Source organism: Theropithecus gelada, chromosome 17 (genome assembly GCF_003255815.1).
Source record: "Theropithecus gelada isolate Dixy chromosome 17, Tgel_1.0, whole genome shotgun sequence".
NCBI classification, from domain to species: domain Eukaryota; kingdom Metazoa; phylum Chordata; class Mammalia; order Primates; family Cercopithecidae; genus Theropithecus; species Theropithecus gelada.
The window spans coordinates 63,613,897-63,639,166 of record NC_037685.1 but is presented as its reverse complement, the minus strand read 5'-3'; the positions used below and the strand labels follow the sequence as shown (position 1 = coordinate 63,639,166).

At 38.1% G+C, this 25,270-nt stretch overlaps 1 protein-coding gene across 2 annotated transcripts in view; it reads right to left on the bottom strand.

Annotated features, from left to right (window-relative positions):
* Window positions 1–25,270, bottom strand: part of FRY (FRY microtubule binding protein) — a 274,104-nt gene that overhangs the window by 176,139 nt on the left and 72,695 nt on the right. For both annotated transcript variants that reach the window (XM_025364711.1, XM_025364712.1), the window contains exons 4-7: window positions 11,865–12,004; window positions 5,213–5,303; window positions 4,910–4,989; window positions 4,721–4,801 (exon numbers count right to left, since the gene is read on the bottom strand). In XM_025364711.1, the coding sequence (XP_025220496.1) occupies window positions 4,721–4,801; window positions 4,910–4,989; window positions 5,213–5,303; window positions 11,865–12,004 (392 nt within the window). The remainder of the gene's footprint in view (window positions 1–4,720; window positions 4,802–4,909; window positions 4,990–5,212; window positions 5,304–11,864; window positions 12,005–25,270) is intronic.

The window sequence follows — 25,270 nt, the reverse complement described above, 5'->3', positions numbered from 1 at the left end:
AGATTGGAATGTGACTGTATTTGGGCATAGGGCCTATAAAAAGGTATTTAACTTAAAACAAAGTTATTATCATAAAGTGGACACCATGTAACCTCTCCAGCTAAGTTATTACATTAAAATGAAGTTATATCTCTGTGTGTGTCTCTGTACTTGTCTCCCCTTCTTATAAGGACATCAACATGACTAGGAGATGAGTATAGGGACACACACACAGAGAAGACCACACAGGGAGAAAATGGCCACATACAAGCCAAGGAGAGAGGTCTCAGAAGGAATCAACCCTGCTAACACCTTGAGCTTGGACTTCAACTCCAGAACTGTGGGAAATAAATTTCTGTTGTTTAAGCCAATTAGTCTGCAGTACTTTGTTATGGCAGCTTAAGCAGAATAACATACCTATTCAATCAGTAATTCTGGGGATGAAGTCCAATAATTTGTGTTTAATAAGCTTTACAGGTGTTTCTGATGTGAAAAAGTTTGAGAAACACTGGTATAGACTAAGAATAACAATAACAAGATATATCTGTAAGTGGTTTTACATTTTAAATGATTACACCATTTCACATTTTGATCCTTAACAATCCAGTGAATTAGGCAGTGAATGCATTTCCAATTAATAAATAAAGAAACAAATTGGAAGACCACAGTGGCAAAGAAGAGACTCAAACCCAGGGCTTCTGATACAAATTCCAGGAATTTCCATTAAACCGCAGCTGTCTTAGACAGTGGTAACTGTGACATGTAGTCTCTGCCCTCTCTAGAATAGTTTATAGTTTAGTTAGGAAGATAAAACAAGGTAGCACTGACCATGAGCCATGTGAATCGCATACCAGGGGCCTACTATGTGTTAGCACCTGCTGGACACTGTCCAGACCTTTCTGATCTGCAGGGAGGTCAGATGCACCAGGTTCCATCACTTTCTCGTATTTCACACTGACTATTTGGTGAACAATACACTTAAAGAGGCTTCAGGGCATCAGAGAATGAAGGGGCTCTTCTCAGCTGCGTAATTAATTAGAGAGGATTTCAGAGGAGGTTTGAATTGGGGTAAAGGTGAGCAGAGGATATTCGGTAGAGATGGATAAAAGGTAGGAAGCAGAAATGACCATGGTCAAGCAATGGAAGTGATACTTTCAATCAAGATTATAAAAATGCAATAACTCCAAACTGAATTTTAAAAAATTGTATTTCTGTTCAAATTATTTCCAGATACCAAAATAACTATGGTTTTTGTTTTGAAATATATGAGTTTAGATAGAAAAATATTAGAGTTATATAGTTTTAAAGATGACATGATACTAAGGAAAGTTTGTTTTCCAGTTTGAATCCATGACTAAAACAAGGAAAGATAGAAAAAGGCAAGTTATTTGCATAATTCACTATTTCAATATTCTCATGAGTTAGTGGCTAAAAGTTTATTTATTTATCATTTAAAAATAAATATGGCTATCTTTTACTTTTTTTTTTTTTTTGAGACAGAATCTTGCTCTGTCACCCAGGCTGGAGTGCAGTGGCACAATCTTGGCTCACTACAACCTCCGCCTCCCGGCTTCCAGTGATTCTCCTGTCTCAGCCTCCTGAGTAGCTGGGACTACAGGCGCGTGCCACCACTACCAGCTAATATTTTTTGGATTTGTAGTAGAGGCGGGGTTTCACCGTGTTAGCCAGGATGGTCTCGATTTCCTCGTGATCTGCCCGCCTCGGCCTCCCAAAGTGCTGGAATAACAGGTGTGAGCCACCACGCCCAGCCTATCTTTTACTTTTAAAAGTCCCAAATGACATAAACATGTTATTTAGCACAAAAGCAATCCAAAAATCTCTTTGTATTTAAAATCTATTTTCTCTTAAAATGACTTTAAGAAAAAAATATTTCTGGCCGGGTGCGGTGGCTCAAGCCTGTAATCCCAGCACTTTGGGAGGCCGAGACGGGTGGATCACGAGGTCAGGAGATCGAGACCATCCTGGCTAACACGGTGAAACCCCGTCTCTACTAAAAATACAAAAAAATAAGCCGGGCGAGGTGGCGGGCGCCTGTAGTCCCAGCTGCTCGGGAGGCTGAGGCAGGAGAATTGCGCGAACCCGGGAGGCGGAGCTTGCAGTGAGCGGAGATCCGGCCACTGCACTCCAGCCTGGGCGACAGAGCGAGACTCCGTCTCAAAAAAAAAAAAAAAAAAAAAAAAAAAAAAAAAAAAAAAAAAAAAAAATATTTCAATGATCTTTCCTTTAGTATTGCCTATTTAGTATTGTATTTAGTAAATACTGTAACTCAATGATTACTCAGTCTTCGGTATACTATAAAATTCACATAAATATAAAATTCTGCTTTAAAATGTATAGCACATATTACAAAAATGAGTAAATGAACATGTAAAGATAATATCACATAAAGAGAAAGCATTTAGTAACATCTATGATTCTTAGATGAAGTATTATTACTATTTAAATGAATCTACCAGATTTTGGTGAAAGCACTTAAATTTGTTTTAACTGACTTTGAAAAAGTCAATATTATGTGTGAATAACACTTATTATCAAAATTTTTTCCCTAAATGACAAGAACTAAACAGCATCATCACTAGTAAGACTAAAAATAGTGATTCTGCTAAAACTGAAATTCCAAAGTAAGTACTAATAGCTAAAGTCATAATCAGGAAAATATTTAATAAGCATTATCATTGGGAACAAGACATATAACCTAAAATTAGAATTATTACATTACTCAACTTTTTTTTTAAAGATAATCACACTGTACTAGATAAGCATACATTCTTTTTCCCACTCTGAGAATGAAGGAAACGGTACTTCTTCTAAGGTAACAATAAAGTAATGGTCCTGGTGTACTTATGAGAAAGAAGTAATGTCATAATTCGTGGTATGATACTAGTTTAAGTTTATACCATCTATCCATCAAGGTTAACTACATATTGACTAGTTGAGAACACATCAACGGCTATTTGAGTCTCTGTTTACTACAAGAGCAGACTGGTCAAACGTTTCCCTAGAGACTGGAAAGTACTGGAGCACTGTCCAAATGGAGGCATTTCTTACACCCTACTACCGCAGAATAGGGACAAATACTGACATCACGAAAATAAAAAAAGCCACCTTTAGCAAGCAAACACTGGCTTGGTGGACCATAAGTTTTACCTAAAAAGGAAATTCCTACAGGCTTAGAATATTGCTTAGTTATGACAATGTTTCTCAACTTATTCACAACCAACTCAGAATCACAGAGCTAAGGAAGGTCATTTGACAGTAACCAATATTATTGTTAGGCATAATTCACAAAAACTAAGGAAAACACAAAGTCACTTTTGGCATACTAAAGTTTCCAAATGACAGTTGAAAATTTATGTTGAGATTTTCAGGGTTTGACAAATCAGCAAATATACATGTTAATACCTCATTTTTCCCAATCTTTTCTAGAAATGAGGTAGATACACATGATTCGCCAGATAACTACAGCCTGTTCATTTAAAATGCTAATGCTTTCATTACTCAATTGCAATGGAAATATCTCCAAAATGCATTACACTTTTTTTTCTTAATGATTCATGAACCACAATTATTTTAATAGGCTATAAAACTACCATATAGCCTCATGCTAAATGGCCCAGATAACTCTATTGTTTAATTCTTATGTATGCTTTGGCCAGTTTCTTTCCTTTCTGTTGCCACCAGCCGTTGAGCTTTATTTCTCAATGGCATCCATGTAACATCCTCTGGAAGTTCCCTTTCCTCCTTCGAACACTGATGTGTTATATATTTAAAAAAAAAATGTAGTCAGGATGAGTAGAGAAACTGGATTAGATTAAATAAATTATGCCAAGAAGTTAAGAGGGTCTATTTCCTGAGTTCTTATCTATGTTTTGGCTAGGTAAGATTGCTAAGTGCTTTTTAAAATTTTAGTTTTTTTGATAAATTGCGTATTTCCATGCTACTACGTTACGAAATTCAATCCCTTGAAGATAAAAATCTCTTTCTGAGGAAGGATTGCATTTCACAAGGATTGGATCATCACTGTTGCTTCAAGCTGGCCTCCTGGCATGAATTCACATTATGTCTCTGGTTCATTTTGCCTAACTTAGGCATTCGGGATCTTGCCTGATTTGCCTCAGGGGTGGACAAAATGAAGAAGGGTAAGTAGGGTGTGACATCACTTTTGGAAGAGGTATATTGTTGCTAATAGTTTAGTGCAATTTTGTTCTTGCCTGCTAAGTAGTGCTATGGGGCCAGATAAATTTAGCAATGAGAATTTCCCCTCTGACTTGTTTCCATGACAGAGTCTGGGACATTTTTAGCTCAGCTGAATTAAGTAAGGTCTATAGTAAAGGGGACATTCTAGAATGGAATTTTCCCACTGATAGATGATATATTGTAACCACCCACTCATGGGCTAGAGAAAACAGAACTTTCAAAAGTGATAAACTTCCTTGGAATATTTAGGCAGAGAGAAATGTAATCTGGTCAGCCCATTTCTTTGATGCAACAGTCTGAAACCCATGGACTCTGGGTAGGATCTGGCCCAAGTGCCAAGTAAAAAAGATAATTTGGTACCTGTCTTGGAAGAGCTTTCTAGTCAGTTTCAGAGATGGGGCACACATGTCAAAGAGCCCTACCTAGTTCCTCGTAAGCTCAACCCCAACTTCCCTAAATCAAGGCTGGGAGGACAGTGAAAGCACGCATGTTCTCATGGTAAAGGGTTCTGGCATTCACTTACTTGGCTTGTGCCAACACTCCAATGACTTCTGCATACAGGTCTGCCACAATATGCATATTGCCAGTGTTGGGACCAAGGTACCTAAGTAGGGTATAATTAGACAAGTTAGGGATCCCTGGTCATCTGAAAAAAGCAAACCACTGATTTAGTTTTAAATACCAACTTCAACATTCTAAGAAATCACCTTACCCTTCTTTGTATTTAAAGTGCTTGAAAGCCAAGTTAATAACATCATGTATTAAACTGTCTATTACAGGATGAAGTGGAATCTGAAAAAAAAAGGTGGTTCTTAACTCAGAAGGGAATATTAAAGAACAAATCAATAACAGTACTTCCAATAATGATATATGACAATCAATAGCAATCAATAAACATAATTCACATAACTCAGTATTTGGAATTCATAATTTTAAAAACTTAAGACTTTTACAACCTAAGCAGTTTTTAGATCAATAAATATTATCTAAAAGTAACAATAAATTAATCACCTACCTGTTTCAAAACTTCTATTAATACTAAAGAGAAAATAAAATCAATGGCGAGGTCCCGTCTTTCCATTAAATAATCTCGCTGTTGTTCATCACTGTAAAATTTAAAATATTTACATTAAAGCACACTGAAGGTATTCTCAGAGTAATATAATTCATCAAAAATCTAGGACTCCTCCCGAAAAGACTGCAAAACCCATTTTTTAAATTACGTAATTGTACTGGTAGATAGATGTTAATGTTGGCCAGGTGGAGTGGCTCACGCCTGTAATCCCAGCACTTTGGGAGGCTGAGGTGGGTGGATCACCTGAAGTCAGGAGTTTGAGAACACCCTGGCCCACATGGTGAAACACTGTCCCTACTAAAAATACAACAATTAGCCAAGCTTGGTGGCCCATGCCTGTAATCCCAGCTACTTGAGAGGGTGAAGCAGGAGAATTGCTTGAACCCGGGAGGCAGAGGTTGCAGTGAGTTGAGATCACACCACTGCAGTCCAGCCTGGGTGACAGAGTAAGACTCCATCTCAAAACAACAACAACAACAACAACAAAAACACGTTAATGCTCTTTCTAGTCTCTGTGTGCTGCAGTGGACAAACACTGGATTTGAAGTCGGAATATTTGAATTCAAATTTAAAATTTTCAGTGATGTTAACTTGAGTAGCTATTTGTGAGTCCATCACCTCACCTTGTGGTCTTTCCTAAGGTAGCATTCAACTCAGCAATTCTACCATCTGTAGAATGAGACAGGCTACCATACCAGAGGTGGACATTAAAAGATCTCGTGAAAGGAGCTAAACAATGTAAGGAAACAAGAAGGAAATAATATGATCACTAATTTGAGCAGGACGGCAGGGGTGAAGAGGATCGGCTTTTTTTCTTTTCTTTCCCTGTCCCTTTTCTCTTACATCTTTGCCACCTGAGACTTAGTGAAAGGAGGAATGAAGAAGTGAAGGGGTGGTGAGAGAGAAGAGTAAAAGGCAGAAGGAAGAAGAGGTAGGAGGAGCAAAGCAGTCATTTGTGCTTATTTGAAAGTTAGAAGCATGGTGTTTTGGTGACTATGGCCTTATAGTATAATTTGAAATCAGGTAGTGTGATGCCTCCAGATTTGTTCTTTTTGCTTAGTCTTGCTTTGGCTATGCGGGCTCTTTTTTGGTTCCATATGAATTTTAGAATTGTTTTTTCTAATTCTGTGAAGAATGATGGTGGTATTTTGATGGGGATTGCACTGAATTTATAGATTGCTTATGGCAGTATGGTCATTTTCACAATATTGATTCTACCTATCCATGAGCATGGGATGTGTTTCCATTTGTTTGTGTCGTCTGTGATTTATTTCAGCAGTGTTTTGCAGTTTTCCTTGTAGAGGTCTTTCGACTCCTTGGTTAGGTATATTCTTAAGTATTTTATTTTTATTTTTATTTTGCAGCTATTGTAAAAGGGGTTGGGTTCTTGATTTGATTCTCCGCTTGGTCCCTGTTAGTGTATAGAAGAGCTACTGATTTGTGTACATTAATCTTGTATCTGGAAACTTTGCTGAATTCTTTTATCAGTTCTAGGAGCTTTCTGGAGGAGTCCTTAGGGTTTTCAAGGGAAATGATCATATTGTTAGCAAACAGTGACAGTTTGACTTCCTCTTTACCTATATGGATGCCCTTTATTTTGCTCTGGCTAGGCCTTCTAGTACTATGTTAAAGAAGAGTGCTGAGAGTGGGCATCCTTGTCTTGCTCCAGTTCTCAGAGGGAATGCTCTCAACTTTTCCCCATTCAGTATTATGTTGGCTATGGGTTTGTCATAGATGGCTTTTATTACATTAAGTGTGTCCCTCGTATGCTGATTTTGCTGAGAGTTTTAATCATGCAGGGATGCTGGATTTTGTCTAATGCTTTTTCTGCATCAACTGAGATGATCATGTGATTTTTGTTTTTAATTCTGTTTATGTGGTGTTTACAGCTAACCAATCTTCAACAAAACAAACAAAAACATAAAGTAGGGAAAGGACACCCTTTTCAACAAATGGTGCTGGGATAATTGGCTAGCCACCTGTAGGAGAATGAAATTGGATCCTCATCTCTCACCTTATACAAAAATCAACTCAAAATGGATTATGGACTTAAACCTAAGACCTGAAACTACAAAAAATTCTAGAAGATAACACTGGAAAAACCCTTCTAGACATTGACTTAGGCAAGGATTTCATGACCCGAAACCCAAAAGCAAATGCAATAAAAACAAAGATAAATATCTGGGACCTAATTAAACTAAAGAGCTTTTGCATGGCAAAAGGAACAGTCAGCAGAGTAAACAGAGAACCCACAGAGTGGGAGAAAGTCTTCACGATCTATACATCTGACAAAGGACTAATACCTAGATTCTAAAATGAATGCCAACTAAACAGTAAGAAAAAAACAACCCCACCAAAAAGTGGGCTAAGGACATGAATAGACAGTTCTCAGAAGAAGATATACAAATGGCCAACAAACATGAAAAAATGCTCAACATCACTAATGATCAGGGAAATGCAAATCAAAACCACAATGCCATACCATCTCATTCTTGCAAGAATGGCCATAATAAAACAAAAATAAAAAAAACAGTAGATGTTGGCGTGGATGTAGTGAACAGGGAACACTTCTACAGTGCTGGTGGGAATGTAAACTAGTATAGCTGCTATGGAAAACAGTGTGGAGATTCCATAAAGAACTAAAAGTAGAACTACCATTTGATCCAGCAGTCCCACTACAGGGTATCTACCCAGAGAAAAAGAAGTCACGATTCGAAAAAGATACTTGCACATGCATGTTTATAGTGGCACAAATCATGATAGCAAAATCGTAAACCAACCTAAATGCCCATCGATCAATAAGTGGATAAAGAAACTCTGGTGTGTATATATGTATGTGTGTGTATATATATATATACACACACACATACACACACACACACACACGAGATAAAATACTATGCAGCCATAAAAAGGAATGAATTAACAGCATTTGCAGTGACCTGGATGAGATTGGAGACTATTATTCTAAGTTAAGTAACTCAGGAATGGAAAACCAAACATCATATGTTCCCACTGCTATGTGGGAGCTAAGCTATGAGTATGCAAAGGCATCAGAATGATACTCTGGGGGTCAGGCATGGTGGCTCATGCCTATAATCCCAGCACTTTGGGAGGCCAAGGTGGGTGGATCATGAGGTCTGGAATTCAAGACTAGCCTGGCCAACATAGTGAAACCCCGTCTCTACTAAAAATACAAAAATTAGCCAGGCACAGTGGTGCGTGCCTGTAGTCCCAGCAACTCCGGAGGCTGAGGCAGGAGAATCGCTTGAACCTGGGAGGCGGAGGTTGCAGTGAGCTGAGATCATGCCATTGCACTCCAGCCTGGGTGACAGAGTGAGACTCCGTCTCAAACAAACAAACAAACAAACAAAAAAGAATGATACAATGGACTTTGGGGACTTGGGGGGAAGAGTGGGAGGGGAGTGAGGGATAAAAGACTACAAATATGGTGTAGTGTATACTGCTCAGGTGATGGGTGCACCAAAATCTCACAAATAACCACTACAGAACTTACTCATGTAATCAAATACCACCTGTACCCCAATAACTTAGGGAAAAATAAGTAAATTTTTTAAAAAGTTAGAAGCAAAATCAGCACTGTCAGAAGAACAGCAAGGCAGCCCCTCTACCCCATTTTCTGCTTGACTAACACACTGATTGAGGGCTCATCTGGAATTGAACAAAGGCAGATGAAATTACTGCTGGGCTCCTTGGTACAAGAAGTGGCCCAGAGCTCTGACTCTGGTGTGGAACAGTCTGGCATAAAATCATCCCTCTTCTATTTATCGACAGTTTCTCCATCCACAAAATGTGAGTAATAGTACTTACATAATCGTTTGGGAAGATAAAACACGTAAAGTGTTTAGCATAATTTCCCAAACACATAAATGCTCTATAGTGTATATTAAATAAAACCAATGAGGAGGGATGACAGGATTTAGACTTGCCAGGAGGATATTTTCAAAATAAATCAAGACTATTTTAAATCTGGAATGTTTTTCTCCTTAGTCAAAAGGGAATAAGAAGAAAATAATGTGATATTTAAGATATAAAGAAGACCTTCTGGAGTGCCCTGTAACTTTGAGCAAGTCAAATTAAGGTTGGTGGATGATAGAACGGTTAAGAAGGAACTCGCATGTTTATCTTTCAAGGGGTAAATGTATCAACAGAGTAGGAACTCATTCTTTCAGGATCATTTCTTAACAGCCCTGCCAGGAGGAAGAACCGTGAATAAAACCATCTATGTAAAGTCCTTGAAGACCCACTGGAACTAGAAAGTGGCACTGCCAGCTGGGGGAAAGGAAAACCTACGCAGCTGCATTAAAAAGGAGGGCACTCAGAAATCAGGCTTTATACCCATTATATTACAGAATAAGGAGACAGAAAGTTGGAAAGACCAAAAGGAAGGAGAACTTCCACAGATGGCCACAGCAGACGAGAGAGTATTTTTGTGCTGGACGATAAGGGTCTTCACAAGGGGCCAGAGGAACCTGAGAAAGTAGCAGTTCTTGGCAGAAAAAAAAAATTTAGACCTTCGATTCTATTTTATTTAATAAGCCAAATTATCTTTTCAAAGTAAGACATACACATTTCTAATAATGAATTCAACTTTATTGCTGGTTTGCAGTCTAACTGCCAGGAGCCAGAGGCATTTGACAAATTTACTTGGCAGTCCAAATGTTGATATTGTACTAATCTTAGAAATCACAACCCAATGTGCATCCCTGACATTTGACTATTTTCAGTAGTTTATGCTCCTCCTTTACGTCCCCCCAACCTTTTTTTCCTAGTAGCAGAAACTCACATTTAGCTACATCATACCCTAGAGAGCTTCATTCATTTGGCTGTATTCTAAGCATATTTTCTCTCTTATTTAAAAAATTCAAGTGTTAACTAAAATGTTACTAAGTCAAATTTTACTGTCCCAATTCTCTATCTGATCTCAGTGGTTACTCTGATCTCCTGAAAATAATCAGTAACACAATTTTAAAAGCTATCATTTTTAATCCATAAAGAAATCAATTCATGAAAAATCTAATTTCAGCAATTAAATTCTGACAAAACAGAGGAACAAAACTAAAACTCAATTCAACTCACTAAAATCTGTCCCACTCCCTAAACCTAGGAAGGTTTAATATCTGTTCATAAGTAAACATGTAATATGGAAAAAATAATAAAATGATCCATTTAATTTCTTTGTCACATGGTCTGAACCATTTTTCAGATAAAAAATTTAAATTCTATTTTTAAAACTTGACAAATGAAAAAAAAAATATTCATGAGGAGAGACTGCTAATGGGTACAGGATTTGGGGGTGATAAAATGTTCTGAAATTAGAATGGTAATGGTTGTACAACCCTGTAAATATACTAAAAACATTGAATTATATACTTTAAAAGGTGAATTTTATGGTGAATTTTATGGGTGAATTTTATGGCATCTGAGTTATGTCTAAAAATTCTAAAAATTTCCTTCTTTGCTAAAAAAAAATTCAATATGAAAAAGTTATTAATCTCTCTCCCAAACAAAATTATATAATTAAATCTTGCATAAATTCAAGCACATTATAAAAGCAGATTACAAATTTGGTTGAAGTAAAACATGGTAATAATATAATTCTTCAATTTCAAAAGAAGTCTTTTGAAACAGTATTAGGACTTTCAAGAAAAATGAGAGAAATAAATCATTCACAAAAAGTAGTTAATGTCTGATTTTCTGATTGACTAATTTCAGTTTACTGACTTTAAAAGTATTTTTTTAATTGGAATAATCTGTTCATGTGGAGAAATCTAACTACTTTTTAAAATAATCTTTCATTTTTTTTTAAAAAAGTAAATGTATTCATCTTTCTTATATTCACTGCCTTGCTATAGGTTGACTTCAAACATATGAAATTATATGTGCTTACCTAAAATGTGGGGGGGACACACATTAATGAGGATCTTAAGTTTTACAGATGCTGATGTGCTCCTGGAGCAGCAAGTTCCATTTCTCAAACCCACAAGAAGAAGAGAACACAGAATAAATAAACAAAATACTCAGCTGGAAGGAGGAGTTGGAGATTGTGTCACCTAACTTCCTTGTTTTGCTCACAAGGAGGCAGAGGTACAGAGAGGCGGGGAGCTGCCCAAAGTCACATGGCTAAATAGTGGCAGTGCCAGGACTACCACTAGTGTCCAGTCCTGCGTCCTTCCCACTACAGTACACTGAGCACTCAAGGTTGCTGGAACGAGGACTAAAATATCTTGGCATGTCATGCAGGGCCTGCAGTCAGCATTCTGCTTTGGGTGTAGACTCAGTGGGAGAGGGCAGAGGAAAGAAGCTGGCAAGAAAGTGACCTGCGGCCCTTCTCACCTGTCTCTACCAAAGTTGAAATGAGGCTGTGTATGTATTTTCAACCTGTGACGGCTGGCAGTGACTCGGTGCTCCCAGTGGGTTACCTGCTATGGACACAGGTCCCCTGCAGCACCTGCTAGGCATCCTTGTGAAGAGTCAGGAAGACCCAATTGCCTTGTAACTCTAATTTTGATTTATGTTTCTTGAAAATAAAACAAAATAAAACCATGATCCTTACACAAAAGAAATGTACCTTTTTGATTTATTGCTTGTTCTTGGTCTGTATTCATGCGATTCATCCTCAATGCCATTTTGCCTTTTATACCAGTCAAATAATGTACGTAGAATGGAAGGCAGGCAGTACTCAGAAAGCGAGCTCATTGAGTTGATGACCTACGGAGGAAAATGCAGGTGATTAGAACACTGGTAGCACCACCAATTACTGAGAAACTTTTTATTTCACAAGTAACCCCAAGCACTACTCACTAAAATATTTTCTTACATATCACAGTCCTTTCTTTCATAATCTTTATTAGTACATTCCCAAGAGCCTGTCTCTTAATGGAGACAGATGTTCCTCATATGAGAATAATTTTGTAGTTCAAGAAAGTTAATTATTTTGACTCCCTTTCATTCTAGAAATCAGATGTTAATTGCATACAGGATATTCATGGAACCGCAAAGATATTATATTCCCATGTTCGTCTACCTAAAGTAGATGAATGCTTCTTCTGTCCTAAAAATGTTTCTTGTATAAGTATATCAATACAATTACATTAATAATTTATGTGAATTAAACAAATCTACCCCCATCGCCAAACAACCTAAGAGGTAATAATAATGTATGGTTTTGGACAATAATTATTCATTCATTCATCTGAAGTATGCCCCAAATTAGACTCAAAATACAAATGGGCAGCAATAATGTACCCCCTATTACATTAAAGGCAAACTTCTCCCTTTTTCTTTAAAGAACAAATGTGCTTTTGGTAGAATTGTTATTCTAATTTCCTTATCTGGAAAGAGTCCTGATTTTTTAACTGATTACTATTAAGAAAAAAAACAAAAAACACTTCAATCCATATCTCATTATCCTATGCAAAAGTTTCCACAAAATGCCTCACAAATTTAAGTATAAAACCCAAAAATATAAAACTCCAAGAAAACATAGGATAAAACTGTTGAGACTTTGGATTAGGCAAGGATTTCTTAGGTACGGCCCCATAAGCAAAGTCCACGATAAAATTTGATATAATGAAACTCGTCAAAATCAAAAGCTTCTGCTTTTAGAAGAATACAGTTAAGAACGTGGTAACGGACAAGCCACAGAGTGGGAGAGAATATTTGCGAAACACACATCTGACTAAGGCCTTGTCTCTAGAATATGTAAAACTACAATGAAACAGATTTTAACTACCTAATTAACAAACTTTATAAGCAAATTATAACACCCAGAGTTGATGAGTAGTGATAAAGTGGACGTGTTCATATACTGCTGATAGAAAAAAAAAAAAAAACAAAAACAGGCATAACATCTCTGGAAGGTAATTTGGAAATACATATCAAGAACCTAATAAAAATCATTCTCAAGGCCACTCTTAGAATTTATCTCAAGTCCATAATTAGAGATAAGCAAGAAGGTGCAGGACAGCATTACTTATTATAGCAAAAGGATGGAAACCACATAAATGTCCAGCTACATGTAAATGCTTAATAAGATGTGGAATTTGGTGCAGACCATTTATGAAACCATTAAAATCATATTTTTGATATAAATATAAAAATGACATGAAAATGTTCATGATATGGTATGTGAAAAAAATGAAGAATCATTTAATTGGTATGATTCCAATTTGGTAGAGACACTATGTAAGTACACATATGCAGCAAATAGGACCGGGAGGAAACATACTAACATGTAGAGTACATGTGAAAACCAGGGGTTCTTAGGCCAGATCCACAGAGGGAGAGGGAGGCTGGGAATTTAAGAGAAATGAAGATGAGTTTACCTGGGCCTATTTTAGAAAGGGTAGAAATTTGAGATGAGACTCAAGAAAAAAAATAAGCAAAGACTCAAGGTAGAAAAAGCCTTTAGTAATGAAGGTACAAAGTAACTATTGATGATTATCATAATCGATGTGACGAAGGTTTTGAGTGAAATGAAAGAAGAAATATCTGACTGGTGTGAAGACTTTATTTTGCCAGAGTGAAGGAACATAATGCTGAAAATTTTTCTTCTCTAGAAAACGGGGAGACTCTAAAGATTTTTGAATAGGGACAGAAGCCCATACAAATTGTGTATGGGGAGGTTAAATCCCCCAAATGGTGGGGTGAGGTGGAGGCGAATTCACACACATGCTTGAATTGCATGAGGTGACGGCAGTCATTCCAGGCATTCGGTGATCTCGGCCTGAGAGGCAGAGATGGCAGAAGAAATGGAAATCCTTAGTTAACTCACAGTACTTCTGCAGTTAAGCAGGCCAGGCTTCACTTCCTTTTATAAAGCAGGAAATGAGAGCAAAGGGAGCTAAAGTGCTTTGTGTCAATAGGATTTTCCACTGTCACCTTTAAAAGAAACCTTAAGATTGAACAAAATATTTATTGCTTTCTTCCTCACATTCTACCTCTTCATAGCCTACTTCATGCTCTCTCTCCTATAATGATGGTGATATGTACACATACAAAATTGTACATTATCTTTAGTTATGAGTTAATATAAGGTAAAAATAAATAGGCTATTGCGTTCAGCCTGTCCTGTAAACCTAGTCAGCATGAACTTTTTAAAACTGAAGAGCTATCTCATTATTTAGAGTCACTCTTACCCCAACTTTACACAGCCAAGACATATTTTTCCTGCTGCGGTCATGAATGCAACAGCAGTAACTTTTCAGAAGAAAGCTAATTATGATGTGGCAAGGTAGTAATTCACTAATTCTCTCTAAAGTTACCCCAACACGAGAAAGGATATTTACTTTCCTAAGTCACCATTATTTAAAATGTTTTGAATTGAGAAATGAAGGGCTTTCCTCCCATAGAAGAAAAAGGGATCAGAATTCAGTTTCTGATTATGGGATGACGATCTTAATTATTACATAGGTAATGAAATTTCAAAGCATTACAATTGTATTTCAATAATTTAAAAATACTTGCGTAAGTCTGGCAAATCTAAGGAGACATGATGACTAAACATTCATGTGGTATGCTAAATGGTATCTTGGAACAGAAAAAAGGTATCAGAGAAAAAGAAAGGAAACACAAATAAAGCACGGCACAGAGTTTAGTTAACAATAATGTGCACGGAAGCTCTGCATCCCTTCCCCAATAGCTTGCCCTACACGTCTCTTCATCTGTATCCTTTGCAATGTTCTTTATAGTAAACCACTAAAAAAGCCCAACACATAAAACAATAATGTACCTATACTGGTTTCTTAGTTGTGACATGGCAATGTAAGATGCTAGCAGTAGGGGAAACTGGCAACTGCCTGAATTATCTTTGCAACTTCTCTGCAAATGCAAAACTATTTCAAAATAAAAAAGTTTATTCAAAAAACACATGTGTGGGATATTTACAAGCTCCAATATTCACTATAGACCCATAAGAGAGACTGAAACTTACGTTTGACTCCTAAACATCTCTAGGCAATGCATGCAATGTTCTGCTACTTCACTTATGTGGAACCCCCATTCTCCATAGAGAACTTCCACAGTGTTCATCAGACCTCATCTATAATAATTTCTTAAAATATATATTTTTTCTCCCCATTAAAAAGTCACCCTGAATCCATTCTTGGTATTAGATCTACTGGGCATACTTTCCATGGCAAAACACTGAGACCATCTCAGAGGGGATGAAAGGTCAGCATGGGGTGGATGTGTGTGTTTTTCCATCTTTCTGTTACTGCCCTTCTGAGCCCAGGCTTTCAGGAAGGAAGGGTGGAATCTGCAAAGACCTGGCCCTCAAAGCTCAGGAAGGGAGGAAGGTCTAGCTGGCTTCTTGGTTACTCAACTCCTTCATTTACGGGAAGCAGAGCCAATGGTAAGATGAATTCTAGCTCTGTGCTGCTGCTGAAAGAGGGCAGGCCCATTGACAAAGATGTTCTTGTTGCATTTAAATGATCATATTCTTCCACCACAGATGAGCTAGTGAGCTAGGTACTGGGCAGCATGAAGAGATGAAGTGCACAGAATCACAGAACTATTTCGTACTGGTGTTTTCTTTTTTGGGGGGAAAGAGAAGAAAACTAAATGTACTTTGTAAATGTTTTAATGTTTACTTTGGCAGTTTATGTATAAATAGGCCAAAAGAGACTGTTATGCTGCAGCTAAGACATTGATTTTTCATAAGCATTTTATTATACTTGTTAAATGCAAAGAAGGAAACTTTACACATAAATATTTGAATAATTACTCAGTGGAGTCATTCCATATTTTATAGTAATAAGACTGGCTTCTTGTAAATGGTACATTTAATGAATAATTTTAAAGTAACTGCACTGATGGTCTAATTCTCAAACAAATTCAAGTGGTCAAGCAACTTTGGGGGGCCACGATACTCACTGTGTAATACCATAACATGCTGATATCTTTATTTCAAATGCAATTTATTTATACTTGATCACATATCATACTATTGCTAGATTATAGTATTTGATGAGTAATGACAAAGATTTAAGAATAGTTTCATAGAAAAACTTAATACAAAAATCTATACATCAAATGTATTTTTTTCATTCAAGTTAGGAAAAGATCATTATTTGATTTTAACATCTTGGTTCATTTCATAGAACGCACTGTACCACTAGAGAATAATTTAAGCAATGCTGACTAACACTAACTAACACTAATGTAAATCCAATGCCAGTTAAATTGCTTCACTCTTAATTGCTTACATTCTTTATTTATACATTTTAAATAGATTTTCATTAAATTGTAGCATTAGAGTCAATGTTGAAACACTAGAATTGCATCTGCTTCCTTTTCTGGAAAATTACTACTACCCAAGATGGTAAAAAGTGATTTTAGCTTGTTTATAGAGGTGTGAATATGTTTTACCATGTGTTTCCTGTTTACAGATAGTATTTAAACATATTAAGAAATAAAGTAAACAGTACATAAGTACAAAAGTACATAAGACATAACATCTGGAAGAAAACTTTAACTGAAGTTACTTAGAATGTTTGGACAAATTATCTGCAATTCACAGAAACGACAGTAGTTAAGAATGTAAGTCACACTCAATTGCAAATAGTTACAACTTAATGTTCTCAGAACCCAGCATGTGATGGCTGACCCCTCATGTGCCATGTTTTCATATTCTAGTGTATTGGACGATCAAATGATCTTGGGTTCAAGTTAGTACTCTGCTTCTTATAGCTACATGAGCTTGGCATGCTACCATTTCTCTGATGCTTCATGTTCTCAGCTGTAAAATGGGACTAAATACTTACCTCACTGGGATTTTATGAGGACAAATGAGATGCTATAAAATGTGGGGCACATAATAAACCTTCCAAAATGTGTTTCCTTATTTCATTTCCAAATATAGAAACAGGAGCATTAAAAAAAGAAGACAAAAAATGACTGAGATGAGATCACAGGCTAAGTTAATAACAGAATAAGTAACAGAAGTTGTTGTCAGAATTTTATTCACCAGAGTTGAAGAAATGTCACTTTCTAGGTATATTGTGGGAACCTGAAAAGCCCCACCTATCCCGTGTCCAAGCACAAACTCCCAGGGTCTTCACTAGAACCCTTGCAACTTAATTTGTGTTCCCATTCTCTGGCTCCAGCAGATGTAAATACAATGCCTGTTGCCTGGCGCCTTGCAAATGCTTACATTAGAGGTCACTGAGCAATGTTTGTTCTACGTTAGACCCTTGAGAGAAAGGTAGCAAGCATTTAGCTCCCTAAGTTTGCTGCAGGCAACAGCTCACTACAAAGCCAATGGGAAAGGACACCGAGGATAGTAACTCATGACTATTCTGGACACAGAATCAATCAACTGAATAAAACCAATTATTAACTCAGGATCCTCAACTGCTCTGAGAAAAGTGTTGAGTCCAAATATAAGTGGGTTGTGACAAATGGACACAACCCTCTGCAAGAAGGCACAGTGTGAAGCTCTTGTACCTCATTCGGTATAAGAGGGTTCTGTAAAACACACGTAGCCCTCATATGACCCTGCTCTCCCCTTTCTCATCTAAATCTCAATTATCTGTCTTTCTTCCTGACAGATTCTCAATCACCCATGCAATCCTGATGCTTCCTCTTCCTGCTTCACTGCCAACTCTCTTCTTCTCCCCCTCCTCCTCCCCTCCCCCTCCCCCTCCCTCTCCCTCTCCTTCTTCTTCTTCTTCTTTTGAGATGGAGTCTCACTCTATTGCCCAGACTGGAGAGCAGTGGCACAATCTCGGCTCACTGCAACCTCTGCCTCCCGGGTTCAAGTGATTCTCCCGCCTCAGCCTCCTGAGTAGGGAGGACTACAGGCATGCACCACCACACCCAGCTAAATTTTTTTTTTTTTGTATTTTTAGTAGAGACGGGGTTTCACCATGTTGGTCAGGCTGTTCTCGAGCTTCTGACCTCAATAAGCCACCTGCCTCAGCTTCCCAAAGTGCTGGGATTATAGCAGTGAGCCACTGCACCTGGCCCCAACTCTCTTCTTGATCCCTGAAATCCGATTTCTGTTCTTGCCACATTATTGGCACCTTTATTTGAAAAACCAGCAGGGACAATTCAAAGGCCAACCAATGGCTTTTTTTGCAATCATTTCCCTTGAAGTCTCCTGAGCAAATGACAGTATTTACCAGGTTCTCCTGGAAAGGATTTCCTCCCCAGAATCCTATGATGTTGCCCTGTCTTAATTAGCTTCCTGTACTTTCTCTTATCTTCTATGTTGTTCCTCATGAAATGCCAAGCATAGTAGGACAATTCATCTGTGACAATAAGGATCTGAATTCTGATTGCTCTGACACATGCTCCTTTGCAGAGTAATCAGACTTCATTATGCAAAGAGAAAATAACTTCCACTTACTGTACGAGACTGTTTTAAAAGCTGAAATACTACTTCAGACAGAAAAACATTGTACAGCATACAATTTTTGGTATTATTTAACACACTGTATGTTTATATCATCATTAAATAGTATAAAAGCAAAGGTCCAAAAGCCAAGGGCAGAGCAAATCAACAAGCAAGCATTTGCATGTAGCTGGAAGGTATGTGAAAGAATATTCGTTTACGACTTCGCTTATCAGTCAGAATTTTCATTTCTGAGAATAACTGTATCTAGTGGCTGTCATTCATACAATCTCCAACGGGCAAGGGTCACAAACTCCCTCAGGTGAGAGTTACTTTGGAGTGGTGTTTCTTCACTTTTAAAAATGGGCTCACATGATATTGGAGCTGCATTTGATCATCATCCACCTGGGTCCACGTTCGTCACAGCTGGATGAGAAGTTCTTTGTTGTTGGCTATTGTTTCTTTGGAGAATCTGAAATAACATGCTGTGGACTTTCATTTTAAAAAGATGTCTGTACAAAGAAAAAAATCACTTGAAGGTAAAATGGTGAGCTCACCATGCCGTTCATTCACAGACGCTCTCCACAGATGCCAACTAAGGAACTCATCCCTGGTACCATGATTATGTTCTAGCACACTGCTTTGTCATTTAGGTACTGCCAATCATAATCAGCCACTATAACTTAGCTTGTGAAAGCAAGCTTCAAAGTATTTAACATTAGTCCATCGACTATGAAAATGCACACTCTACATGTCCATGAACAGCCACTGCAGCAAAAGCCTTCCTCGAAGCCACTTCCAGTGAGCTCCTAACTGCTAACCTCCAGTTCTTCCTGGTCTACATCTTCCGTGATGTCCCTGCATCAGCTGCTGTGATGGGCCATCCCTGCCCTAGAGAGCCCCATCTCCTAGGCTTCTCCCACTTTTCAAACTACCCTTTTTCTAGCCATTCTTTTGTAGATCCCACCTCCTGAAACTAAAATTGTTATGATATTCTTCACTCATGTAATCTGTCTAACAGTGTTTGTTGAGTGACCACATAACAAACTGAACCCCAGTTATTTTTCTTGAGATATTCTACCTTCCCCGAAAACTCAGTATGCATACTGTTTTGTAGCCTTCCCTTGTTTTCTGCCCCCAAGCATAGTTTCTTCTGCTTGAAGAGCTCATAGTCCATAGAAAATAATCTAGGCCCCTCAGCATGGCTTGCACGACCCACTGCAATGGGCTCAGTCCACCTTTCCACCTTCATCCCCAGAACTCAGTTCTTTTCACCTTCAACTTCTCCTTTGTCTGTGAGACACCTGCTGCCTGGCATACCCTGGCCCAACTTGTTCATCTGGATAAAAGGTTTCTTTGAAATGTCACGGCTCCTTGGTTGCTTCTTGTAACACACACCTGTGTACCTTCCTAGCATCATTAACTGCTCCTTTATCTGAGTTCCTAGAGCACTTGACACAACCTCTATTATAGCCTTTACATTGCCACATTATTTGTGTAGATAACGGTCTTCCTTCTGGGATTGAGAATTCCCGGAGGACAGGGCTCTGTCCTATTCATTTTCGTAACTTCAGTACCTCGTACAGATCCTAGTATGTGTTGGGCACTCATTGTTTGTTTAATTGAATGGAAATCGCTCCAAATCATATTTAAAACTACAGTTATCCTTTGTTTCTCCTTCTCTCAACCAATATTGATTCTTCTTATATCATTTTGCTTATAATTATCCTTTCTTATAAAAGTCTCACTCCCTTCATTTTAGTTTAGGCCCTTTTAGCTTCCAATCTTCATCAATGCCATGCTCCCCAAATGCCTTAGGCCTCTGCATTACTGCCTTCATGACCACTGTCCCCTTAAAGCTAACATTAAGTTGCCACCTTGAGACTGGTATGCATACAGCCGCATCTCACTGGCATTAAGATCTTCCTCAATCTGATCCTTTCCTACCTATGCTGCCTGATCTCTTTTTTAACTTCCCCCAGACTGTAGGAAATGTTTGTTCATAATGGAAAACTAGAGTATACCTCTCAAGGGGTTATCTGATTCTGAGTGTAGGGGGGCTCTATACCTGTCAATGCCTTTGAGCTATTTTAAAATTGTATAAGTGGTAGATACCTGATAGCAATGCAAAATAATTCTTGTCTATAGACTTGAAAAACTGTCCAGTGAAGGTTCAATGGACTTCCCTCCCCCACATAAAGGAAGCAGTTTTGCCTCTGATTGTATTCATTTCAATGCTGATTTGTAAATGTGCCTGTGTTTTGGAATGTCTTAACTGGTTGTAACATCCTTCACTAATAACAAGTTAAAAAATGTTTAACACAGGTTCATTTTAAATCTCTATGTGAGTCATATTTTTGCCTGTTTTTGAAGATTATCCTTTAACAATACATGCCTTCTGCATCAACTAAATTGATCCATTTCTAAGTTCCTCAAAGATAACTGATAGTGTCATTTTTCTGTTCAGGACCTTTGCATAAAATATTCCTTTCTTCTGAAATTTCCTATCTTCCTCACCATCAACACTCAGCAAATCCTACTGATTCTACCGTTTTAGGCACCTGATAAGCCTTTTTCTCATCTGGAAGGCATTTTCTAGCTAGGCGCCTGGCCCCGAGGCATGTATCTTCTGTCCCTGAAGTCTCACCATGTTTACTGTCCACGCCATTCAGGTGGCACTTCTTATACACGCAGGCCTATGTCAAAGCTGGTTGTGCACTGCTTGATCCTCTTCTGGATCTGGAGCTCCTGGAATGTGAAACACATTCCTGGGGACCACATACTTACATCTCTTTGTCTCATATAAAACTTTCTGTGTATATATACACATATACACATGCGCAGTGTTTGCTAAATTACTTTAGTACCAGAACGATTTTTAGTTCATTTGACTCACTACGCCCTGACAGTTACTATAGCAATTTAAAACAAATAGTGGTAGTATATATATCTTCAAATGCTGTTGGAAATCTCTTCCGCCTTTATTGATTCTTGTTACTGGTATGACTTTATCACTAGCATGGACCGGAAGCGATAGCCCATACTGCTCTGCACCTCTGCTGCCTGCTCCATGAAGGCCTCCCTGGCTCCTCAGGGTAGGGTGAAATTTGCTCTCCTGAGGCTCACACCAGCTTTAGCTTACTTACTAGCCTGGGGTTATCATTTATTTGATTGTAGCTTTATTTTTCTCTCCCACAAGACTCCCATGGTGGGGCCTCTAGGGCAGGCACTATGCTTCCTTCCTGTTTGTTTCCGTGAGTTGGCATAACGCTTGGCACATGGTTGCCAGGAGGTAGGTGCTGTATAACAATGGAAAAAAACCGTCACATTCCTGAAATTTGTGAAAAGTGAAATTCTGGAAATGAGGGCACAAATTCCTAGTTCTCCAATATTGTAAAGCATTCACTAGTATATTTCTCTTACTAACACTGAGTTTTAAAAATCCTATTTAGACATCTTGTCATTCACAAAATCTTTTTTCCAGGTTTCTTCTTCTTTTTTTTTTTTTTTCTGAGACAGAGTCCCACTCTGTCACCCAGGCTGAAGTGCAGTGGCGTGGTCTTGGCTCACTGCAACCTCCGCCTCCCAAGTTCAAGCAATTCTCCTGCCTCAGCCTCCCAAGTAGCTGGGATTACAGGCGTGTGCCACCATACCTGGCTAATTTTTGTACTTTTAGTAGAGACGGGGTTTTGCCATGTTGGCCAGGCTGGTCTCCAACTCTTGAGCTCAGGTGATCCACCCACCTTGGTTTCCCAAAGTGCTGGGATTACAAGCGTGAACCATTATGCCAGGCCCTTCCAGGTTTATTCTCACAGAGTTGGAGTGTAATTCGGTTAAATTTAGAGATACTAAACCAATAAAATTATGAGTGTAAAAATGTAAAATATACAAGAAAACATGAAGTTCTGGCTTCTAAATATATACATATATTTAAGTTCAAACTGGAAAATTGGCAAATTTGAGGAGAAACCCACAGTGGGAAAGAAAGAGGTACAGAACTGTAAATAGTTCTACTTTGGGCATTTTGGCTAAATATCTAGTGGATAAATCTAGCTGTTACCCAATAAGAGCTTTTCTTCTTTTTCTTTTCTTCTTCCTTAGGTATAAAATACCCCATTTTTAGATGGACACAGTCGCCCAAAGTAAAATTTCTCCACCTTTCTTATAGCTAGATGTGGCCAAGTGATTGACATTTGGCTAATTGGATATAAGTAGATTTGGCATATGCTATGTTGGAAAGTTTTGCTTTTTGTTTTTCTATAATTCTTGTTCCATTTCTCATTCTGGCTGCCTGGAATATAGATGCAATGGCCAAGCTCTAGCAGCCATACTGGACCTTGAGAATGTAAGCCATACATAAGAAAGGAAAAATCATCTTGCTCAAGAAGATTTTACTTTATGTGCCATTTGTAGCCAAAGCTAATCACAACTGATAAAAGATTTTAGATCCTTTACCTGCTGAAAACTTCCCTCTCAACTCTCATCAACCTAGTTTTTAGAAACAAAGATTATGAAGTAAAAAGCACAGGCTGTACAGTCAGAAACAATAAATTACAGTTTTGGCTCCTTCAGGTTTGAGTCATATAATATTGGGAAACTTCTGAGACATCATTATTATTGTCTCTATATTAAATATAATAACATATTAAACATAATGTTATATATCCTATCGATATATTTAATATTAACATAATATATTAATATTAATGCAATCATATATTTAATGTTACTATAATTTAATATTATATTTAATATTAATAATTTACATTTAATATAGAGACAATAATGTCACCTTTTTGGAGTTGCTGGAGGGACTGAGTGATGTGAGGTGAGATAATATGAGAAGGTGCTGGGTAAACTATAAAGTATTACATGAATTTGTTTTGCTTCTATTTCTAGCAAGAAGAAAATGAATCATGGGCTGGTTAGGTAGAGGAGTGAACAGGGCCATTCAGGATTAGGCAGTGAAGCAGTAGATACCCAGCTCTATATACCCTGTGGTTCATGCCAGTGACCTTTAGAAGAAAGAATTTGATACAAATATCTCTTAAACAGGAACCCACTGTATCTTGTTCAAAGGATGCCCTTAGCATAGTACCTATCATACAAGTACTAAATAAATGCTATCTCTACCAGTACAACTACTCCTACAGTTACAGCAATGGAGTCTGAACCACTCAAGGTGGCATCTCCAGCATGTTCTTTTCCCATAGGCAGACCTCTGTGGGAACCCAGATTAAAATCCTACTGTTTGGAATAAAACTGTATAATTTGAATGTTTAATGCCAAAGGACTAAGAGACCTTGCTCTATTCATGGCCTTACCAATGGAACTGAAATTCTTAGAGTTTGTTGGCTGCAACAGCAGATGAGCACTGTTTTAGTTCTGCCGAGATTGGTAATTGATAAAGAACAAAAATGTATTCAGCATAGTTCTGAAGGCTGGGAAGTCCAAGATCAAGTCACTAGCAGGTTCACTGTCTGGTGAAGGTTCAGTCTCTACTTCCAAGACGGCTCCTTGAACACTGTGTCCTCACATGGAGAAAGGACCAAAAGAGAGGGGCTCCCTGTGTCAAGACCTTTCATAAGAGCACCTAATCCCATTCATAAGGGAGGAGCCCTCATGGGAAAATTACCACTTAAAGGCCCAACCTCTTGATACTATCACATTAACAGCAGTTGAATTTTGGAGGGTACACGTTTGAACCACAGTAAGCACTTTCAAAAGCTATTATACTTTGCCAACCTTTTCCCCATTGAATCTACAGGTGGACCCACTTTAGTCAAGCTTCTCTATGGCCTTATATTAGTCTGTTCTCATGCTGCTAATAAAGACATACCAGAGACTGGGTAATTTATAAAGGAAAGAACTTTCATTGGCTCATAGTTCTGCATGGCTGGGAGGTCGCACAATCATGGCGGAGGGTGAATGAGGAGCAAAGTCACATCTAACAATGGCAGCAGGCAAGAGACAGCACATGCAGGGGAACTCTTCTTTATAAAGCCAACAAATCTAATGAGATGTATTCACTGTCATGAGAACAGCATGGGGAAGACTGGCCCGCCATGATCTGATTACTTCTCACTGGGTCCCTCCCATGACACGTGGGAATTATGGGAACTACACTTCGAGGAGAGATTTCGGTGGGACACAGCCAAACCGTATCAGGCCTGAAAGTCTTGCTATCACTTTAAAACAGGATTAGATTTTGTGGCTTGTCCTCTCTCACAGTTCATTTGTGAGTTTATGATGTAATGATCAGAGGACAATCCTATGTGTCCTATTTGAAAGTTCGTAGTGACCATCTTACTATTGGTTCACGCTTAAAGGGTCTTTAATACACAGAGATACGTTACAGGGCAGGGCTTCTCAAGCGTTAATGTGCATGTGAGTCACCTGGAAGTTTTGTTAGGTGGCGGATGCAGCAGTTCCGGGGTCAGGCTGACAGTCTGCATTTCTAACAAGCTCCCAGGTGATGCTGATGACACAGATGCATGGACAACACTTGGAGATGCAAAGTTAAAAGTTATATAGCTAATTAAGTGACAAAGGTGGGATTTAAACCCAGGTCTGTCTAATTCCAAAGGTCATGTCTTTTCCACAATACTGATATTCAGAAATAGAAAGCTGAGTAATAAATG